Genomic DNA, 22,106 nt, shown 5'->3' on the forward strand with positions numbered 1-22,106 from the left:
TTCCCCTAAACTATTTTCTCATGCATTGGCAAGTCTTCAGCCAAAGTGGTAATGATGATGACATATATAAGCCAACACTATAGCCCTGTTCTCATTTTCTGTGTGGGCCAGGGGTGCCCAAAGGTTTTTCAAAGAGGGCCAGATTTGATGAAGTGAACATGTGTAAGGGCCAAAGTTGTTGAGCTTTTTTTAGGCCCCCGAAACAGACATGCCTGGTGTAGGCAATCCCTTGCCCCACACTCAGTTCACCTCAAGATAGGAAATTGACTTCTATGTTATACAGCAGTGCACCTGCAAAAGCATTATTAATACACTCTACGGAATGTATGGAGGGTAGGTCCTGCAGGTGCATGCATTCATTGACCAAGTATGTTGAAGGTGTCAACAGCGCATTCTGTTGTTAGTACTTGACTTCATGCACTGGGGAGTATACTCAAGAGAAGTGAATTCTGCAGTGACTGCAGTAACAATTCGAACCAAAACACATTGGTATAATGGGTCTGCTAATTGCCTTTTCTTAACCATTTAAGCTGGGTTCTCAGGAAAATTTAGAGTTAAACTAGAAGTTGGATTCTGGATAAAGCATTCATTCAGTCTGAGTTAGATGAGCCTCCAATGATTTTGGCAGCTATAAATTAATAGGTCCAGCTGTGAGGAGACTGATGGCTAGAATGATTGGAGGGAGGCATGATCACCTTCACTTAAGTGAAATATTTTGTGACAAATGAGAATGCAAGGAAAAGATATCATTCCATTTGCCTCTACACACCATGAGGAATGTGGTCTTCACTTTTTCACCTGGCTATACTATTCCTGTGGGATGCGGGTGGCGCTGTGGGTTAAACCACAGAGCCTAGGGCTTGCTGATCAGAAGGTCAGCAGTTTGAATCCCCATGATGGGGTGAGCTCATTGCTTCAATATCGTAACAGTTTGGTCCCTGCTCCTGCCCACCTAGCAGTTCGAAAGCATGTCAAAGTGCAAGTAGTTAAATAGGTACCGCTCCAGCAGGAATGTAAACGGCGTTTCCGTGTATTGCTTGGGTTCGCCAGAAGCGACTTAGTCATGCTGGCCACATGACCTGGAAGCTGTCTGTGGACAAACACCAGCTCCCTCAGCCTATAGAGCAAAATGAGCGCCATAAACCCAGAGTCGTCCGCAACTAACGGCCAGTGGTACCTTTACCTTTAAACTATTTCTGTAGTGAAGTAATCAAACATTTTCTGCCTCATTTCGTCGCGGACCTCATTGTGGGAGACAAGGTTGTGCATGTAAATACAACTTTAGAAAGGGAAAATCCAGTGAAGTTGGAAAGGAAGGGAAAAGAACTAGGAACTTCATTCCTCCCCTTATGTAATCTAAGAATTCCATGAGGAAAGGGGAAATTATAAAGTCCTGTCCCATCTCTTTTGCTACATTCCTGATAGAAATTGAGCAGCCTGTTTCCACTTCATATAAGTGAGAGAGTAATGGTATTTAGAAAGTAGGTTAGAGAGTGAAGCAAAACATGTATTAGTGAATATGAATAATGAAGCTAAGTATTTTGTATGTGATAAAAATGACTTTGTAAGCTCCACCCATCCCTGGATTTCCACCATATGGCTTTTTTCAAGTGTTGAAATTTTGAATACTGTACAGAGTATTCAAGGCAGGAGAGCACAAAATGAATAATCACGCTTGTCTAGACCACCCCATTTTTTGCTATTGGGAGGGGGGCTATCATAAAGAATCAGCCAATACTAAACCCTTTTAAGGTTTTGAACTTCAGATATTTGAAAGAGAAAAGGCACATTGCATATAGGTGCTCAGCAAGAGCCAATTACTGCTTACCCCAGGTCAGTGAACAAGTGACAAATTATAAGGATATCAAGGTTTGGCATCTCAGAACAACTTGTTGATACCATTAGACAATTTCATCTCTTCTATGTGTCATTCTGTGAATCCAGGGCAGCTACAAATGCCCAGATTTGTTTTCATTCACTATTTGAAGCAAGGCAATAGTGAGAATAGGTGAAGGTAAAGGGACCCCTGACCATTAGGTCCAGTCGTGACCAACTCTGGGGTTGCGGCGCTCATCTCGCTTTATTGGCCAAGGGAGCCGGCGTACAGCTTCCAGGTCATGTGGCCAGCATGACTAAGTCGCTTTCTGGTGAACCAGAGCAGCGCACGGAAACACCGTTTACCTTCCCGCAGGAGCAGTACCTATTTATCTACTTGCACTTTGAGGTGCTTTTGAACTGCTAGGTTGGCAGGAGCAGGGACCGAGCTACGGGAGCTCACCCCATCCCGGGGATTTGAACCGCCGACCTTCTGATCAGCAAGTCCTAGGCTCTGTGGTTTAACCCACAGCACCACCCGCGTCCCTATAATAGTGAGAATACACACCTCTATTTGGTGGGAGAGCAAATAGGCTAATGTTCCGATGGGTCTCTTTAAAACATCAGTTGGCAGGATGTTATAGACTTGCATCCAAAACTGAAAATCTTCCTTTCTGTGTGTGTCCCTCTAGGCCCATATCATTGTAGCTTTTATGTAAACTGTATTCATATTTATCAGAATTTATGATAAGGAAAACATTTACAGTGCCTTCCAAACCCTCAGATAACAGAATTTGTAGACTTGGCCAGTGCAAAGTACATGCTTTCAACAGTTTTGTATAGTAATTTTGTCCGCAGAAAGAGCTCCACCCTTGATCTTTACCACATGTATTATGAAGAACATGATGAAAAAGAAGGGTCACCTCCAGGGCAAGATTTCTTCAGCATTGCCATATGTGATCAGCTTCAGTTTCCTGTTTTAGGGTTTTTTTATAAGGCAGTTGGGCAGCTGCTACAGTCTGTTGGAGGAAGAAAATATAGTGCTTTTCTGCTGTAGATTTCATACATTTAGCAAAAATATTTTGGTCATGCTGGCTGGGACTGATTGGGAATTGTAGTTCAACAATAGTCCACAAGGTTCTAACCTCTGCTCAAGGGATATCTTATTGTTTACACCTTGCCAAAATAAATGTCACTATGATCATTGGTTTTGTACAGGCAGAGCATGAAGTTCATAATTTAGACAATTACAGAGTGACTTAAGACAGGAAAGAAGGTAATGAAAGATGGCTCAAACATATTTGGAATTCTCAGAGTAAACAAATGTTGAATGAAGTTTTTTATTTGGAAAAAAACACCCTGAATTTAACCTTAGGGAGACTTCACTGTCAATAACCTTAGGGAGACTTCACTGTCAATTGTAAATAAGGCTTTGAAATGTTAAAATGTTGCACACATTGATTAAACATTCATTTACTAACTGTATAGCAAATAAATACTTGCATGTTTACGGTATGTAATTTACCAGAATTGGATGATAACTTGTGATCTGGTAATTCTGCTCTTCGAGACATCGTGGCATGAACTTTGTGTAAGAGTGGGTTCATTCAATAAAAAAAAATAAAGGCTCATTTAAAGAGCCTTTTATTCCACCCATAAAGATGCTTTGTGCTGTAGCTGCTGTGTATTTGACGGACCAATTGGGGAGAGACACAGCCAAAGACTGTTTTGAAGCGTATTTCAATGCTCTTATGCTAAAAACGATGCCTTCATCTTTGGTTTAGCAATGTGAATGGTAAGTTTAAATTTGTGTGAATTATTCTATTTCCTCTGCAGGCAGTGTTTCTATCCATGCAAATCTCTTCTCTTGCAAATTGTTTTTTTCCCCTTCTATATTATTGTTCATAGTGGGTTCTTGAGGGGGTATTAGATCTTACAATTTTGAAGTGTTTGCAGTTAGTCAAGAGTTTCATGTGGTCGGACTTAGGAGCAAGTTTTAACTTCTAGTATGTAATCCATGCTAATGATTTTCTGCATTTGTGGTAGGTGGACACCTGTACAGATAATGACAGTTTTATGTACAGTAATGAAATATTTGGGTATTAGGATGGGCTGCCTGTGATAAAATGACCAGTTATGGTGTTAACATACATTAAGGGCATACAAATGATAAATCATTAAATCTAAAGGTATATAGTAAGAAGAAAATGAAACATTTCTAAAACTAGAAATAGACACAAATTAACCCAGATCTGTAAAGTGAATACTTTTGACTTCTAAGCAGATTCAGGCATCATGTTCAGATCTTGCCTGAAAACTCTGTTAGGCAGTTGTGCATGGGTTTTGCACACTGGAGTTATAAACTGCCTGGATGTGATGTGCTATCTTACCACTATACTTCCTGGACAATTGGAAGAACCCTGAGTTCAAAATTTCAGAGGTAATCCCGAAATCATTTCAGTTTTACCCCCTTGCTAATTATTATAGGATAGATACACTGTGCTTCCATAGAGAATTGTGAGCTTCACATATTGAAGATTATGACCCTGTAATTGTTAACATGGTCCTTTATCCAAAGATGGAAAAGTGGTCAGCTAAGTCTCTGATATTGCCAGAGCTGGATGACTCTAACAGTACAATCATATGCATGCCTACCCAAAAATAAGTCCCACTGAGTTCAGTAGAGCTTACTTTCAGATCAGCAGGATTGGATTGCAGCCTAAGTATCTTTTCAACCTTATAAAAGCAACATATGCTTAAAATCTTTAGGATCTTTTCTGTTCATCTTCACTTACATTTTGGCAAATTTTATTAAATCTACCTTGTCTCTAACACACATTTTTTAATTTTGATGTCTGAAAGTACCTGCATCTCAGTTTTGATATAAAACAAAGCTTTGACAATTGATGCTGAAAATTTGCATGTTTTCTTGTGCTCTTTCTACATTTTAGTCCTATAATCCTATTCCTTGCTTCATTGAATACTGAAAATGACATATATTGACATGACATACAATTCTATGTGATGTCCAGGAAATAGAATGAGAGATGAACTTTAACCTGCCATCCTGCCAGCAAATATTCATTGTTGTAGAAGCAGAAATTCACTTAATGTTAAGGATAGGATAGTATTTAAAAAAACAAAACAAAAACCAGCTGGATTACGTGTATTGAAGTATTTGATTATGTATGATTGCCAAAGAGAGGTGCCCAGAATGAAGGGCTTCTGCATTGTTTTTATTAGCTATGATCCTGGTATGTGGTGAGATACTCAGTTGACTAATTATTCCAAGTGACTGCAAATTATTTGCAAGCAGCCAAGCTATTTTGGAATCCTGGGATATATAGGCTATCAGAACTTTTTCATGAGTTCACATTTTTTGACTATCCTTTGTAGCAGAAAAATCATGGTCACCTGCCCCACGTTTATTGTAAGAGAGAACCTGTGCATCCCTTTCTCTGAAGGCTCATATTCCTGTGAGAAAGGAAGACACAAGGAAGCTTGCCCTTTCAGCTGCAACATTCCAGGTGCTTTGGTTCCCCAGTAACAAAGGAAGCTGCCCATCTCCTCCTGTCATAGGGAGTTTGATCTTCTGACTTTTGCACAGCCAGGCACCTTAGAAATACAGTGGCCAAACACCTCCAGCCTTCTTCCAGACTGCTGATCAATTTCTGGGCAATCGGTGGAGAGGGTAAAGTTGCATTCAGTGTCATTGTGGGCTTGTTAAGAGCATTATTGTGATGAGATGGGATCTCATTGCAAGATAGTGGCCAAAAAATAAAATAAAATAATTCACCTTTTTAAAAGGAAGGTGGAGGAGAAAGAGAGAAATTGTGTCAATTGTCAGTGGTTTGGACTTGGAGTCCCATTCCTTTTCTAGAACTGAGAGTTTGGCTGAAATCCTGTGATACACAGTGGGAATTCACTTCCTGTCAGGAAATGCTGTTTTCAGTGTTTTATCTTGTTGAGGCAACCATGAGTGAACAATAGGCTATTAAAGCTTTAAAATAACAAGTGTCATAACTAAGCCAATATTTATTTTGTTCACAGTACTGTCCTAAAAGAAAGTATTGGCTGGTTCTTAGAATGGGTTAAGTAATTGGCAGTTGTATTGAACTTAGGGTCTGGCTATGTTCTAAATTTTTTTTAGCCAAAAGCATAGTGCTGTACTTAACCTGCAGAGCTTCCTGCCACTGTTTCCTGTAGTAAAAGAGACAAAAATAAATGTACTAGTTTTAAAGGTACTTCATATTCAGAATGCTAAAATCACTTCACTTGAAAACCTGGCACTCTAAATGCTTATTGAAGAACCTAAAAATGCAATTCTATGGTGGTGTTTTGGGTAATATCTACTATTCCTTAAGGGTATAATTTCTGCCAATTTCAAAGTACAGTATTAAAATTGTATTTTACTGCAATATGCATTTTTCATAGTTAAACTCTAGCAATTAAACCATTCAGAATGAACATTCAAAACATATAATGTGCCTCCTAACATTACATGATTGCCACCATTTTGTACATATTATAATTTTTTAAAAAGATAAACCCTGGTGTCACGTTAGTCCTTTCTCCTTAACCTAATCTTACCTTGGACCATGTCTGGGAAACCTTTTTTTAGGCAGAGGGCCATATTTTTTGTGGCCAACCTTCCAGGGCCATGTGCCAATGGTGGGTGTGGTCAAAACAAAAGTGGGCATAGCCAGCACAGACAATAGGTGGGGCCGCACCACACTCTCTCTTAGCACACACTGTACATGCAAACAGTGCACATGCACAGCATGCACACACACTCTACATTTACGCATACACTTTTCATGCACATACATGCAACAAGAAAGGTCAGGGAAGCAAAACTCTGCCCACCTTCTTCAGTTACTGCTTGATGTTGTGGTTGCAGAAGAGAGCACTTTTGCACTTCCGCTTGGGCAATGGAGAGATGGGTGACCTCATCCAAAATGTTTTGTGGGCCAGGTTCAGGCTACCAGTTCCCAACTCTGCCTCAGATTTTAGATTTTGATAGGGACTTGTGTCTGTCGTTTGCTTCATACATGCATTTTCCTTACTTAATGACTTATATGTATGAATTACAGATAACTTTCATGTTTCATATTTTATCATAATATCTGATGTTAACAACAGTGTAATACTTTCCACTGGAGTATTTCCCCAAATACTGCTTCTAGAGATTAATTTTTCAATAATAAAGTGGTGTTAACTAATGCAATGTACAGTGGCACCTCAAGTTACAAACACTTCCGGTTACAAACTCTGCTAACCTGGAAGAGTTACCTCGAGTTGAGAACTTTGCCCCAGGATGAGAACAGAAATCGTGTGCCGGCAGCACAGCAGCAGCAAGCACGCCTCTAGTTAAGAACAGTTTCAGGTTAAGAACGGACCTCCAGAACGAATTAAGTTCATAACTAGAGGTACCACTGTACATGCATATGTGAATCATACCTAGACATATGTCTGAGTAGTATGCATAATTGTCAATAAGCCCTAGGTTACACCACATAAGTCTCATTCTGCAGGAATTTTGACTATGTGCACTGTGTAGGCATGGATATACCTTCACCAACTTAGAGTCACTGGGATATTTGTCTGTATACCAGATGGGCAGGGTATAAATTTATTATTATTATTATTATTATTATTATTATTATTATTATTATTATACTACACACCAGTTTGCTCAGGGCTGCTTGCATAGATGAAAAACATGTATTGTGCAAAGTGACCCTTTGAATACCCTTCTGTTATTGAACCTAATTCAAAGGCTGTTCAAATCAATCTGTTGCGTTAATTTGTTTGCCATGACTAGCTAGTGACATATAAGTGTTGAAGTTTAAAATCTTTCTCTTTAAAATCTTTTTTGTTGCTGAGGAAGATGAGTGACTGGCAGGCCTTCGCTGTGTTGGACATGATGGAAGTAATTAGAATTTCATTACGTGGCTGGCACTGGCTGTTGATCCTCATGGGTTCTCACAAAAGAATTTCTGTTCAGAATCTAACATAGCTAGAAAACTCATATGTTTGCAGCCAGTTTCCATAGCAGCTTTGTAAACTAATGTGAACAGGCAGAAGGCATGATTTCATAATGGCGAAAGTTCTCTGTTCTCTCAGTGTTGCAAAGTTTGTACTTCTGATTCTACATAACACAGGATTTTTCACAACTCATAGCCAAGCTCACCATTGGCATGCCTGGGTGGATAAACTGTAATGCAAGAAAAACAAGAGTATTTTTCAGCTGAGTAGATAATCATTTTAGTAACTTCCCACACCTTCCTTTCATGAGCCTTGTCCATGCCACTATTATCACGCCAAGATAAAAGTTCCTGTTGAGCAACTTCAGATGGTAAACAATATGTTTATGAGGATCCTGAAAGTGACAAGTTAAGTGATACTTTGTGGATCTTATGTGCAGCAACTTCTGTAATCTTTTGCATGCATTTCAAACTATTATCACAGGCTTAAAATCTTGTTTCTCTTCACTATCAGAAATGCAATAAATTGATTTTCTGAAAAAAGTTAAACCCATGCATACCTGGAGATACTTTAAAAAGTTCAAAGCTGTTTCATGATGGGTCTAGACAGATATCTTTTGTTCACTCGCGGTACCTGAGCCTTTTAATTTATCCCCCATTTTCAGTGATTGAGTGGTTATTATTATATCACAGAAGGCTTGAGAGGAAATGGGAATGCAGGACTGGGAACTGGGGGAAAGGATTTGAAAGGCGGCATGCAATTGGAACGGAATGTCATGGATGTGAAGATGAGAGAGAGAACAAGAGGTGAGGTGTGCACAAAGCAGCAAATAGAAGATAAGCACAGCCAGGAAAGGAAGAGTGCAGAAAGTTGGAGGTCAACAGAGGCATGTGTGAAAGCAACAGGATGCCAAGGAAAGTGGCACCCATGAAAAAAATACTGAAGAGTTGTTTTGTGAAGGCAACTGTAAATCTACCGGACTACAAGTTTTATGTGCTTCCACTGATACAGAGCTGCCAGGATGTTGAATGTTCTGCAGCAAAACTGAAACAGCTAAAATACAACAAAAAGTTATATGGTAGCTGCTAGGCTTGGTCACATTATTACTACAGCTCTATTATGTGGTGGCTATGGTAACTTTCAAAGTTAAAAAAAAAGCAAGGGAAGAAGACTGTCGAACTTGGGTAGGCAAACTAAGGCCCAATTGCCTTCTAAATCCGGCCCACGTACAGGAATCAGCATGTTTTTACATGAGTAGAATATATCCTTTTATTTAAAACGCATCTATGGGTTATTTGTGGGGCATAGGAATTCATTCATTTCCCCCCCCCCCCAATATAGCCCGGCCCCCCACAAGGTCTGAGGAACAATGGACCGGCCCCCTGCTGAAAAAGTTTGCTGATCCCTGCTATAGAAGACGTTCTAGCCTTGGAGACCACAGTATAGGTTGATACTGTCCCTTTAAGTTATGCCACTCCCAACAGAGTGACTACTGCTTGTAGCTGATTGGGGAGTGATACAGCTCAGGGAGGAGTGCTTGCAACAGGAACCACTCTGTATGTGTGCTGAACATAAAGAATATTGGCCTACCATGGCATAAGAGTCATTTGAGAGCCACCCATGCCACACGACAATGACATCACTGCCAGCAGGAGGCCACAACCAGAAAAATAAAAAGAAGCTCTGACATGGAATTTAGTGGAGGCACTCCAGGAAAGTGCAATGACATCTCTATTCCCTTTCCCCATGTAAGAAAAAATGAAGCACATCTATCATTTTACCTGATCCCAGGGCAAGGAGGAACTACAGGCAAGAATTCATAGTCTGTGCATACAGTAATTTTCACATGTAACCCTCAGTTTTGTACACACGTGCATGGGTCCTTGTTGAAAGCAGCAACAGGGCATCCAACATCACACCTTCACCAGGAACCCATAAACCCTCTGGGTGGGTCTTCAAAGTTGGTGGGGTGTGTACCTTTTGAACTAACTTCACCACAGTTGCATCCTAATCCAAGACTGAAATGTTGCATGCTGCAGTTAAAAAAGTAAACAGTTATCGTCTGGACTGTTCTGCAGAATATGTTAACATTGCTATGGTTTCTGGACCCACTCTATTTGTTCTTGATCACTTTAATCAGTTGGTGAGGTGATAACATCCCTACCCCATGAAAATTGTCTCTGTGTAACGTTTAATCCTAATTGTCTCTAAGAGTCCTGGACAAGCACTTCCTTTTTTCATTTCAACAAATATAAAGGAGTTTTGTCTATCTTCTCTCTCTTCAAAAAACCTGATTGTACAATTGGAAACTGGCTTAAAACAAAAGGCTTCTAAAGGATTCTAGAGGCATTCACTACGAAATAGTCTTCACCCCTTCTTCAGTCCAGGAGACAGACTTTTTATGTATCGCATCCAATGAAATATTAGATGAATAAATTAAGTTGTAGTGATCTCTCAGACAATTTATGTTTGCCAAGTGAGATATGAGCAGTTTCCTGGCTCCATGTATAATACAGATGTTAACCAGTTTAGTGACTTAACTCATATTTACTCTCATTAACATTTAAATCTCTTATTTCCATCACATCATGGACATTTATTGTCAGTGAAGCTAGTAGTCATCCTCCTACATTTATCTGGAAATCAACTTTGAATTGTAAACAAGATCAGTATGCTTTGAAATCATGCAAATTAATGAAGATCACTTATACAGTGTAATTGCTCTCCTCAAGTTTGAGCATCAAAATTAGACCAGTAAACATCTTTCAGTAAAAAAGTCCTTCAACAGTTATTCAATTTTGTGGTCATTCCAAGCAAATTACGAAGAGCACAAGCCAATTCTAGGCTTTACATTACTTCATTGTCCTCAAAAGAAATTTTATTTTTCTTAGAAATTTTGTTGTTACTGCCTTGCAACAAATAAACCACAGTTTAAATAAACCTTATGCCTTATGGCTTGTTTGTGGAACTAGGTCTGTTGTTGGCTTCCTGATCTTACGTGTGGCTTGGTGTTATATGCATAGGCAGGCTTTTCTTTAACTATGGTTTAAGTGTGGTTGGTTTTATCACCTACCCAAAAAGTAGCAGAGTTGCTAGGCAAGAGCAGCTGGAAATATAAGCTGCACTTAGCTCTTCTTGCTGGCACTTTTCCTGAAGCTGATGTCCTGATATAAGTCAGACTTTCAGATATTGCAGCACACCTGCTTGGCAAGCACACATGCACACCTTCTCTTGCTACTACTTAACAGCATAGGTGGCGGTGCCTGCAATATACATTATGCTTCCTAGAATCAAAGGATAAATTCACAGTATTGACTGATAGTTTTGAAGGAGGGGGAAATAAAAAAAAAGAGTGGATGCCGAGTGGAGGAGTGAAAGAAAAGGGTTAAATAACTAAAAGCTACAAAGGAGAATGGATGTTGCTTTCTTTGGGGAAGGGTAAAAAGTAGCTGTTTGACAGCTGCCCAAGACTCAAAGATGATGATCACATTTCTCTCTCTCAGCTGAGCAATGGAAAGGGAAATGACATAATGCCAGCAGTTGGGTGCCACAAAGGCTTAAGGCAGACCCTGTTAATGTGAAATTTACAGTGCTTGCATATTGTAGCAAGAAATCCTGATTTCACATATATGCTAATGAATTCTGAACTGCCAGTGACTGACCAGGAAGGAGACCCTGCAGTATTAGTAAATAGTTTAATGAAACTGCCAACCCATTGTGAAGCAGCTGTGAAAAAGGTTGATTCTATGTTTTGAATCATTTGGAAAGAGTCAAAATAAAACTGCCAGTTTCATAATACCACTATACACATCTATGATGCAACCACACTTTCAACATTGTGTAGTGTTCTGGCAAGCTCACTTCAAAAAAAATATTCCAGAGCTAGAAAAAAATTCAGAAAAGGGCAACCAAAATGATTAAGGGGTTGGAGCAATTCCCATATGAGGAAAGGTTAAAACATTGGGAGCTTTTTAGTTTGAAGAAAAGGGAGTAAGCAGTGGGAGGCTAGATAGAGGTTTATAGAATTATTCATGGTGTGGGGAAAATAAATAGCAGTTTTTCTTCCTCTTCTGTAACGCAAGAGCCAACAATTTGGGCTATCCAACAAAACTGCATTTTGGAAGATTCAGGATAGAGTACTTCACACAGTTGCGTAGTTAAACTAAGGAATTCACTCGCACAAGATGTCATGATGGCTTCCAAAATGGATGGTTTTTAAAAAAGCATTAGACAGATTCATGGAGGCTATGTCTATCAGTTGCTACTAGCCACCATGGCTATGTTCTCCCTTCACTGTCAGAAGCAGTATGGGAATCAGAAGTGAGGAGATTGCTGGTGCATTCAGGTCCTCCTTGCTGTCTTCCCATAGATATCTGCTTAGCCATCTATCTGGTTATCTATCTATCAAAGAGCAGGATGCCTTTGATATGACCCAGCAGGGGTCGTCTTGTGATCTTCTACAGAGTTCTGGAGAATTTGAAATCTTGCACACTATTTTGTGACACTTTTGTTGACCTAATAAAGGTTTTGCCTAATGCTAATTTTAGAATAATATAAGGCAGTTCCTTCATGCTGGGCTTTAATGTTTTTGGCTAGTTCTTATCAAGGTCCTGTCTAAAACTTTGTGAACTTCTGTCTCTGCTGCTGATTATCAGTTCCATTTTTCTCACTAGAGCATATGGCTGACCTTCAAGATGGAATAGACTGATAATGGGAAGTGCTCACCAGTTGGCACAATTTCAGACAACTTGATAACCTTTTGACTTCTTGATAATAGCATTGTTGACTTGTAAGAATTAAAGGTTAGCCTTGATAGAATGTGGACAAAGAGGAGGAGCTGCGATGGCTTGCACTAGGAAAAGGGTTGGGCACATACTACAGCAGTGTGGTGCAAGATCAGTTGTTCATGTAAACATTTGTAAAATCTACCAGTTGCTGCATGTCTGTCACTTGAGTTGCTCGCCTTCCCAACTTTTGAACCTACACTCAGAGCAAAGAGGCAGCTGTTTCTCCTCTTGACATTTTTAAGGATAGGCAAAACTGCCATAAATCAAGAATGACTTATGATATGATATGAATACAGTGTGTGATTCCATACTGCTAAAAGTAATCAGAGAAATCGTGATCTTCAGAGTTATTCCCAGTAGAAAGAGAGGTGTATGTGCAAAAGAAAAAAGAAATTCCTGATTAACTCCCTTCACCTAGTATTTGCAGTAGTATATCATTTTTGTATCTCAACAACAAATGGAAACTTTTTCTCCTGCTGCATAAGGAAACTTTGGAGCAAACCAAAAGAACAAATCTTGGTTGTGCAAAAGAAGTTGGGAGCCTAGGAGGTGCTGCAAGAGAGGAAATATTTACAAACTTACAAACTCTTGGCACTTAAGAACACTCCGTATGATTAAAACCAAATGTATTGTACAATTGTTTCTTTTACGTGTCATGGTTATCTCAGTGGAACCATAGAAACAGTTTACAGCTCATAAAAAGTAAAGAAAATAGTTCCATGACTACAAGTTGATCCACAGTGAATACAATAAATTACACGCAACTGCCAGCTTATAGTAAATAAAGAATATCCCTGGCCAGTTATGTTGCTTTGTAATGATGAGAAATTTCACAATGCTGTCAGATTAGAAACTGGTATTTTTTAAAATATCTGTCAAGTACTACAACAATGTGAATATTTCAGTTTTAAGTTCTAAATGTTATCAAATATGGTATGCACAAAGTTGGTAACATTCAGAATCACCATGGGGTTTTACCCACTTGCTAAGGAGGGGGCGACCCAGTCCATTTTTTCCCTCTTTCTTTTCAGCTGATGTTTGCTTTTGTCCAAGCTGAATTAAGTATAGTGAAGATGAGCTAGGTCATGAAAACCAAAATTGAAATTGCCAGTTTCAGTGCAGCAGTACCTAGACTTCCAAGACTGCAGCAAAATCTTTCAGACCAAGCACAGAAAAATGCTGTCATCTGTGAAAAGCTTTTCAAACCAGTCGTCCCCCCCCTTCAAAATAAGCATTCTTGGACCTTCAGATGCCTCATATTCCTCTCACATCACAGAATTGATAGCCATGTTGTTGTTTGTAAAATAGGTTTGAGCTCTTTGCTGATCTATAGCACTGCCCTCATGATTTTCTCACCCAGGATGTCTGTGCTAGCCTTGTTGGGGGTGTTAAAAAGGGGTGAAATTATGTCTGATGTTTAAAGCCATTTTTTGTTCAGATCAGCAGAAAAAGAGGTAGTGTTTACTTCAGTCCCATATGGTTCCATCTATTTTTACAGATGGCTTTAATGTATTCATAGTGTTCAAATTTTGTATTGTAATGGTATTTATTTCTTTTTTTGTACACCACTACAATATTTTTGAATTCTGACTGGTGTACAAGTTCTTTAAATAAATGGTAAAATAATATATAAATGGATTCCTGTTATTTTGCTCAATCTGTTTGTTTTTTTCTAGGAGAATGCAAATGAACAAATAACCAAAAACGCCAGCTAGAGGATCAAGCACAATAATAGTGTCAACTCTGAAATAATTCAGTTGGGGGAATGAAAGGGTAGCTTTGTTACATGACCATACATACCTTTGTTATGAACTGCCTATTATTATTATTATTATTATTATTATTATTATTATTATTATTATTTCAGTTTGTTACCTGCCCTTCACCTTAAGGTCCTAGGATTGTTACAGCTATTTAAAATGCAGCTTAATGCAGTTTAAAAATTTACAGTTAAAATACTGATGTCTTTGCTGCCCATAACTCCTTTGAGAGGGAGGCAAGGATATGAATTTAATAAATAAATAAATAATAAAATTATATTGTGTGCAAGATGGAACCCTTTGGGACCCCATAATATAAGTGCTGTAGGTTGGCACACTAACTTCCCCTTGGGGACTAGCCATACAATGAGGAGCAGACTCATAATATCGCCTTGCTTCAATTAATCTAGCCAGTCCAGGAGGATAGTCAGATCTATGGTAGCAATGGTTGTTTGAGAGGGCCAGGAGAATCAATAAGGTCTCACTACCCAATCTCTCTTCTAGCACAGGTAATCTAATTAAGTGAAAAGTATGAAGTCAGTGTGTGCTATCATGCTTTTTCATGTGTAAAAAAGAATAAACTATTTTTGTTTGCTATTACATATGCATGTTTGATAAGTAGTAAGTTCCAGTGAAGGAGCTGCTTCCTAGTAACCGTGCTTAGGACAGCAGCATTTCTATAGCATCTTAAAGGACTTATTTATAAACCTCCATCTACTATGTAGAGTGTACTTGAAGGGAATTGAATAGCCACTTTATTTTTATCAGGCAACAAGTGCTTTCAGGATTTATGAAGTAGTTCTGTATGTGTTTGCAGAGCAGCTAACATGGAACACCTTTGTAGTAGTAGAGCTAGGAAGGCGATTGATTCTTGTTGGGATTAGTTGGCTGAAGCCAAATATAAATAGTAAGACTCAAGTTCCATTATGCAGGAAATCAAGAATCTCTATTATTTGGGTGCCAGCTGGAGATGAGGGAAACAGGAGGTTACCAGAGAACAAAACATGCCTGCTGACACATCCCTTCTTTGCTTAACCTGTCTCTGTGAACAGTTTCATGAAGTAGTTGGGAAGAGAGCAAAGTACTTTGATGGTTGATGCTGGAACAGAGTTCCTGAAAGCTTGTCACCTGATTAATGGCTGTTTTGTAACAGTATGTGCTGCAGTCCCGATTGTTGGAAATGTTTGCCTGCTTTTGTTTGCTCAGCAGGCACCAAAGCTTAAAGGGAAATTTTTACCCTGGAGCGAAGTTGGTGAAGGAAAAAATGTAAGGGGGGGTGGGGAGGACCTATCACTGACAATGTTCAGTTTATGTGCTGCTGTAAAAGAATTAATATTGCATAAGCTCTGATTTTGTTAGATACTCTCTTTTTTGCACAATTTTATGTCCCCTGCTGCCACAAGCGCCTTTGTTGTTCTTCTGCAATGAAGTTACAACTAATAGGGCTGGGAGCTGTGAGTCTGGGGTTTAAGAAATGGCAACATTCCAATAGTCTTGGTTGACTATTGTGAATGTAAGTTTTAAAATACTATATTCTAAAAGGTTAAGGAACGTAATTCTTCAATTATGAAAAGCATGCTTTTAAAATTCCAGATTATAGTTTCTAGTAGCCTTGGTTTCTCAAGCAGCATCAATTTGTAACAAATCCAAAATATAAATGTAGAATTAGTGGAACATCTCTTCCTGCTATGATTTGGCATCCAATCATGCTTTTGCAAATAGTATGCGTATTGTATTAACTGCCTCCAATTCCCCCTCCCCTTTTCAATGCTGTGCAATTTGTCCGGTCCCTGAAGTTCACTGGAGCTTTTAGTAACCAGTGACTTTCATCATAACCAGGTTGCATTCCAAAGCAAGAAGCACAAATGGCGGGTGGGTGTAAAAGGAATATACACTGTCAAAAGGAGAGTATCATTCTTGTTCACAAAATATTGTTCTTTACTGCTATGCTGTTAAGGATGAAAACTTACCTTGCCACTGTGTTCAAAACAGCAAGCATTTTAAAAATTATTTCACTTCAGTTCAGAGCTTGGGGTAGGGTAGATAGAGGCAAACCCACCCCCCTCCATGCAGAAACACAGGCTGGTTTTTCTGGATGCTTTGGACTTTAAGGGATATTTAATTTCTCCCATTCCACTAATATGCTGTGGCATATGGTACTCTAAAGAAACTTGCCCATATTGGGAGTCAAATAACCAGAAGCAGGCAGGTTGTAAGGGTTATGGGTCCAAATCTGTCCAGGTTGTTTTCTACTTCCTACCAGGATGGGCAGCCCCTGAAGTTATTGGTTTATTCATTTATTGATGTTTGTAGGTCAGCCAGCTGCAGGAGGGCAAAGTATTAACCCTGAAGACAAGACCACCATGTAAAAACTGCCTATTTATGTAACAGAGAAAAAGCAGTTAAGTATTAGTATTCAAGCCTTTGTGTCCACCCTCTTGTTTACAAGGGAGTTTATGCCACCGTAGATTGGCTGCAATCCAGTAAAACAGTCCCACACATACAAACAGAGTTTTCCCGTTTTCAGCAATGGAAGAGGCGATAGCTCTGTGTATTATCCGGCTACGTTAGAAATAGTATTGGGCCACTGGAAAGTGGTCGCTTTTTCAATTCCTCTATGCAGCGCATAGAGTGCAACGATACTTTACAGGCAGGTTCTTGTATAGAAAATCACTTTGATCTTGTTTGTGTACAAACTGCAAGGTGGCCATTATGAACTGTATCCAGTGTGGTATTCAGCCACAAACTGAAAATAAAAAATGTGTGAACAAGACTTAAAAGAATTTTGAAACGCATTTTCCTGTTCAGAGCAATGCTCTTTAACAGTATTGATAATATCATGTCTCACTTTCTCAATAGGTTATTTAAAATTCAAGCTATATTTTAGTTTTATCATGGAGGGGCATATTTAATATCTGTGTCACAAATACATAGCTGGGGAGGAAACTGCCCTATGAAGGTGTTCTAAGAAACCTATTTACAGTCCAGGGAAACTAATCATGTGGCCCTCTGAACTGTTTTCAGTTTAAGACCTCTTCAGGACTTAGACACCACCTGGTGGTCTGTTGAGATCTACTGGAAGCAACTAAAGTGTTACCAACCCAAGCTAACATCTGACTCAGAAGTGATGATTCTTATACAAGTGTGTACCTTGCAACATGGCAATTAGAAATTACATATTACTGTGCTTTTCCATGTATAAGACTATGGTTTTTTTACTCTAAAATAATGTTCAACATCTGGGCTCATCTTATACACGGATAGTATCCCCCCCATTTTCTTAAATCGGAGTCCCAAAAAATAGGGGGCATCTTATAGAATCATAGAATCATAGAGTTGGAAGAGACCACAAGGGCCATCGAGTCCAACCCCCTCGATGGCCCTTATACATGGGGGCATCTTATAGACAGAAAAATATGGTACATTGATGGTCCCCCAATGTTGCCTTGATTTACTAGCCGACTGTTAATTGTGATTGCAACTGACCAGTCCCCTCCTTCCCACTCCTCAAAAACACAGTGATGTGGTGGAGTTGGTCTTTCACTTAGCACTAGGCTTTAGAGCAGTGTTTCTCAAACTTGGGTCTCTAGCTGTTGTTGGACAACAGCTCCCATTATTTCTGACCTCTGGTCCTGCTATCTAGGGATGATGGGAATTGGTAGTCTCGACAACAGCTGGGGTCCCAAGTTTGAGAAACACTGCTTTATAGAGAGGCAAAAGTAGTATGACTCTTCCTCACTGCTTCCTCACTAGGCAATCTCCTAGTCTTCCCCTAAATTCTGTGGTTAAATTCAGAGTGCTTGAAGAATTACAAGGGTCGTTTCTCAGTTTGTGCTGAGCTTACCTAGCACAAAGATCTTCCTTACAGAGTTTTTTGCAATACATAAAGAACTTATGGGAATTTTGTGGGGAATTTTGTGCCAGGCCAGAGGGGAGAAAGCTTATTGTCAATGAAATGCAGATTTTAGATTGAGAACCAAACAGATGCGAAAGATACTTAGGACAAGATTGACTGAGGTGGCCCTTCTCAGTGATTGCTAATTTGCAGTAGGTATTTCAAACAGCCAAAAAAGTTCATAACCCAAATAATCAACATTTGGTATGCCTAAGTCTTTTATATTCCAACCATACTGCAAGTAGAAAGTGAATAGATTGTGCTAAATTGTTGTTTCATTTTTTAAGCATTTTTCATCTGGCATGCCCTCCAAGTGGTTTGATTAAAATGAATATAAGATTTACAGAAATCCCAAGATACAATTAAAACCAACAATAAAGCAATGACAATAAGTATAACATATAAAAAAAGGCCAGAGGCTGAAAAAAAAGTTCATCTGAATCTTAAATCTTGATTAATCGTACGTGATTATATGGATGTTGACTTTTAAGTGATTGATGTCCTAAAGAAATCACATTAAATAAATAAAAACAAAAACTCAGAAGCTAATAATCCTTTTAAAAGGCATGAAAATGTTCATATTGTACAACTCTTCCCCACCCTTGATTGCTCTTTGTCATGTCACAGGATTCTAAATCCATGTCTTCTCTGTAATTGTCCATGCTTGTAAGGTCAATTTGATGGCTTGTTCTTAAATGCCATTAAATCTCTCCTGGCTTCTTATTGTTCCAGGTGAAGAAAATAATCTAGATTGAAGCATGAGTGCCGAGACCAGCCAGGGGGTAATCACAACCCCTCCACCCCCCAGCATGCCTCACAAAGAGAGATATTTTGACCGCATCAATGAAAATGACCCTGACTACATCCGCGAAAGAAACATGTCTCCTGACCTCAGGCAAGACTTCAACATGATGGAACAAAGGAAAAGAGTCACCCAGATACTGCAGAGTCCTGTGAGTATATTTCAGGGGGATGGGGTTGGGGGGAAAGAGAAAACTGTGTTTCCTCATTTGCAGAGACTTGTATTGTTATGTCTTCATTTTTAAAATAATGAACATGGGAGAGAAACTCTTGGACTACATAATAGCGAGAAAGAATAACTCAGGACTGTGTAACATTTCATGAAAATCATCGATGGGTGGTTTGTACAGTATTTGTTTGCACAGTTTTCATGTGTGAACAAACAGCCCTTTATGCGGAGTTTGGCTCTCAAACCCCCCCCCTCCTTTTTTTTTAATGCTATGCTTCATTAACACTGCACAAAAGTAGCTTCCCAGCTACATGGCATTTGATTGCTGCTTAGACACAGGGAAGAAAAGGGAAGTCACTGCCCAGATACAAACTATTGGGACATTTACATGCAGATCGGCATTCCGCTCTTATTTTGAATTCTGTACTTAAAAGATGCCTCCATGTGATTTGGTTTGTTGGAAAAGGTAAACTGTATTTTACATATCATTAAAATAATATTTTAGAACACCAGCTTAGCGTACACTTGTTTGTGAGTTCAGTGCATCTCATAATTGTAGTTAAAACTGTCAAACTTCTTCACGAGTGCAAAGGAGATTGTAGTTTCTCCAGAAACTATAACAACCCAGAATAGAGCTAGTTTTGCTTTTTATAATCTGTGTCTGCTCATAAGTCTGTGTGCCAAGGAAACAGGGCCAGTCTACAAGAAAGCAACGCACAATCCGTTTAGGCAATAAACCCATATTCATCAGATTGCATCCTAAATGGACAGTGTGACTCCATGTGACTGGCTTATGTGTAAATATGTTTAGAATTGCAATATTAAGGTAGCATCTCTATGTGGACAATTTGAAAATGAAACTTCTGTCCTGAGCTAAAGGATAGGTGTAGGTGTGTCTGCACCACTTTTAACTTCAGTTTGAAAACATCTAAATCTAGTAATACAAGTTAATCCTGTATGGAAGATTGGTGTAGGATTTATGCCTGAATGATAATTGAAAGGCATATGTTCTGCTTCCTCCAGTTTCTATATTATTCAAACCAACTATTAGTTGTAAGTTTCTGGCTTTCACGGCTCCAAATAAATTTCTAAAAGGGTGACTTTGCTATGTGTTCCTCATTGCAAGTTCCAAATAAAACAACTAGTGGCTTAAACCTACCATGGAATAATTCTGTAACAGACTCGTCCTGCTCCAAACCTGTAATTCTGAGGTCTCAGCATGCTTGGAGAGGCATTTTTAAAAGCTGTATACAGCTTAGAAGAGCTCCTAGTGAACATAAACTGAAGACAACACATACAAAGTTGCTTGTATATGGGCTAATTGGGAAGCTGTGTTTGGTAGGATGTGTCCTTCAAAGGAAGAATAGTGGTCCAAGGGAAGGTGATGATGTGTGAGTCAGTGCGAAGAGTGGGCACTTACAGTGGGATTTTATGGTTTGGACTATATCTGAAATGTATACACTACTTCTTTTTAGTCAAATACTTTTTATTAGATACTGCAAAGCTAAAGTAAATGTATTGTGCTATTCAGTGAGGACTCTTACATTTAATTGGTCGTAGCAAAATTCTAATTTTTTTTTTTTTAAAGTAGAATTTGTCTACCTGAAAGAAAAAACATGGGCACCTATTTCAGATGTGATTCTACATTTTCCATTTTAAGTGTTGCCTTCGTGTGAAACTGTCACATTCTGTTTTTTTCTGTATTGCTTTTTTCTACCTTTATGTGAAATGTCTGTCAATACCGTAAAAACATCATTCAAGAATAGTTTCATGCGACCAAAACTGACCCTAAGTTAATCCATATACAGTGTCCGCCTGGAGTCAATATTATACTTTGTGAATTCAGTAAACATATGGCATGACCAGTTCTGTCACTGTGGAACAGAAATCCTGTGTAAGACATAGCATATATTTGTCAGGTGCTTGCTAAATATACAAACAAACAAATAGGTAGCCCCTATCTTGAGTCAGCTTCAGTTCTGTAATGCTACACTAGGAAATACATGCTGTTTATACAGCTTGTGTGTTACATAGTTTATTTCATGGAGTATTTCAGGCATGCTCACTAAAACACAAACTATCATTACAGCAAGCAACTTGCTCTAATAGGATAGTTGTGCTGCTTTTAAACAAGAGAAGGAACTGTGGTTTTTATATTATACAGTAAAGTAGACCCACAACTCATGCAGGGGATCACACCTAAAGCCAAAATTGTGTATCATCAAAACCCATTGGGTTTAAAGGTGTGTGGGATTGCCAAACTCATGTTTCTCAGAACGCCACCTCTTTTCTTTCTATCTATCTATCTATCTATCATCTATCTATCATCTATCTATTTATTTATTTTTAATTATCATGCACATAAAGCACACAAGTTAAATGTCTGCAAATTGTGGGCTTACTGTACTGTCTACACTGTTGTGTATAAATAAGTACCGTATTTTTTGCCGTATAGGACGCACTTGTCCCCCTCAAAAAATGAAGGGGAAATGTGTGTGCGTCCTATGGGGCGAATGCAGGCTTTCGCTGAAGCCTGGAGAGCGAGAGGGGTCGGTGCGCACTGACCCCTCTCACTCTCCAGGCTTCAGGAAGCTGTCTGCAAGCCGTGGGAGAGCTGCCTGCACCCCGAAGCTCTCCCACCTCTTGCGGAGACCTGCTTTGGAGGCTGGCGATGGGGAGCTTCTCCCCATTGCCAGCCCCACTAGCTCGGAGGACAGCGGGGAGGCGGAGTGCTCTTCCCGCTGTTCCCCGATCTGGTTCTTCCAGCCCCGCACCTGGGGGGGGGAAATAATTTTTTTTTTCTTTATTTCCCCCCAAAAAAAACTAGGTGCGTCGTATGGGGCGGTGCGTCCTATGGGGCGAAAAATACGGTACATGTATATTTAGTAGTA

At 39.2% G+C, this 22,106-nt stretch overlaps 1 protein-coding gene across 35 annotated transcripts in view; it reads left to right on the forward strand.

Moving 5' to 3' along the window:
- The window catches only part of ADD3 (adducin 3), a 93,894-nt gene that overhangs the window by 53,355 nt on the left and 18,433 nt on the right, over positions 1-22,106 (forward strand). For 29 of the 35 annotated variants that reach the window (XM_083441651.1, XM_083441638.1, XM_083441666.1 and 26 more), the window contains one exon: positions 18,978-19,198. In XM_083441651.1, the coding sequence (XP_083297777.1) occupies positions 19,004-19,198 (195 nt within the window). In that variant the 5' untranslated portion in view covers positions 18,978-19,003. Of the gene's footprint in view, positions 1-3,502; positions 3,611-15,405; positions 15,864-16,663; positions 16,752-18,977; positions 19,199-22,106 lie in introns of those variants that run through there. The other 6 variants (XM_083441658.1, XM_083441660.1, XM_083441661.1 and 3 more) reach the window with 5 other exon arrangements.

This window comes from Podarcis tiliguerta (assembly GCF_965153285.1).
Source record: "Podarcis tiliguerta genome assembly, chromosome: 5".
NCBI classification, from domain to species: Eukaryota; Metazoa; Chordata; class Lepidosauria; order Squamata; family Lacertidae; genus Podarcis; species Podarcis tiliguerta.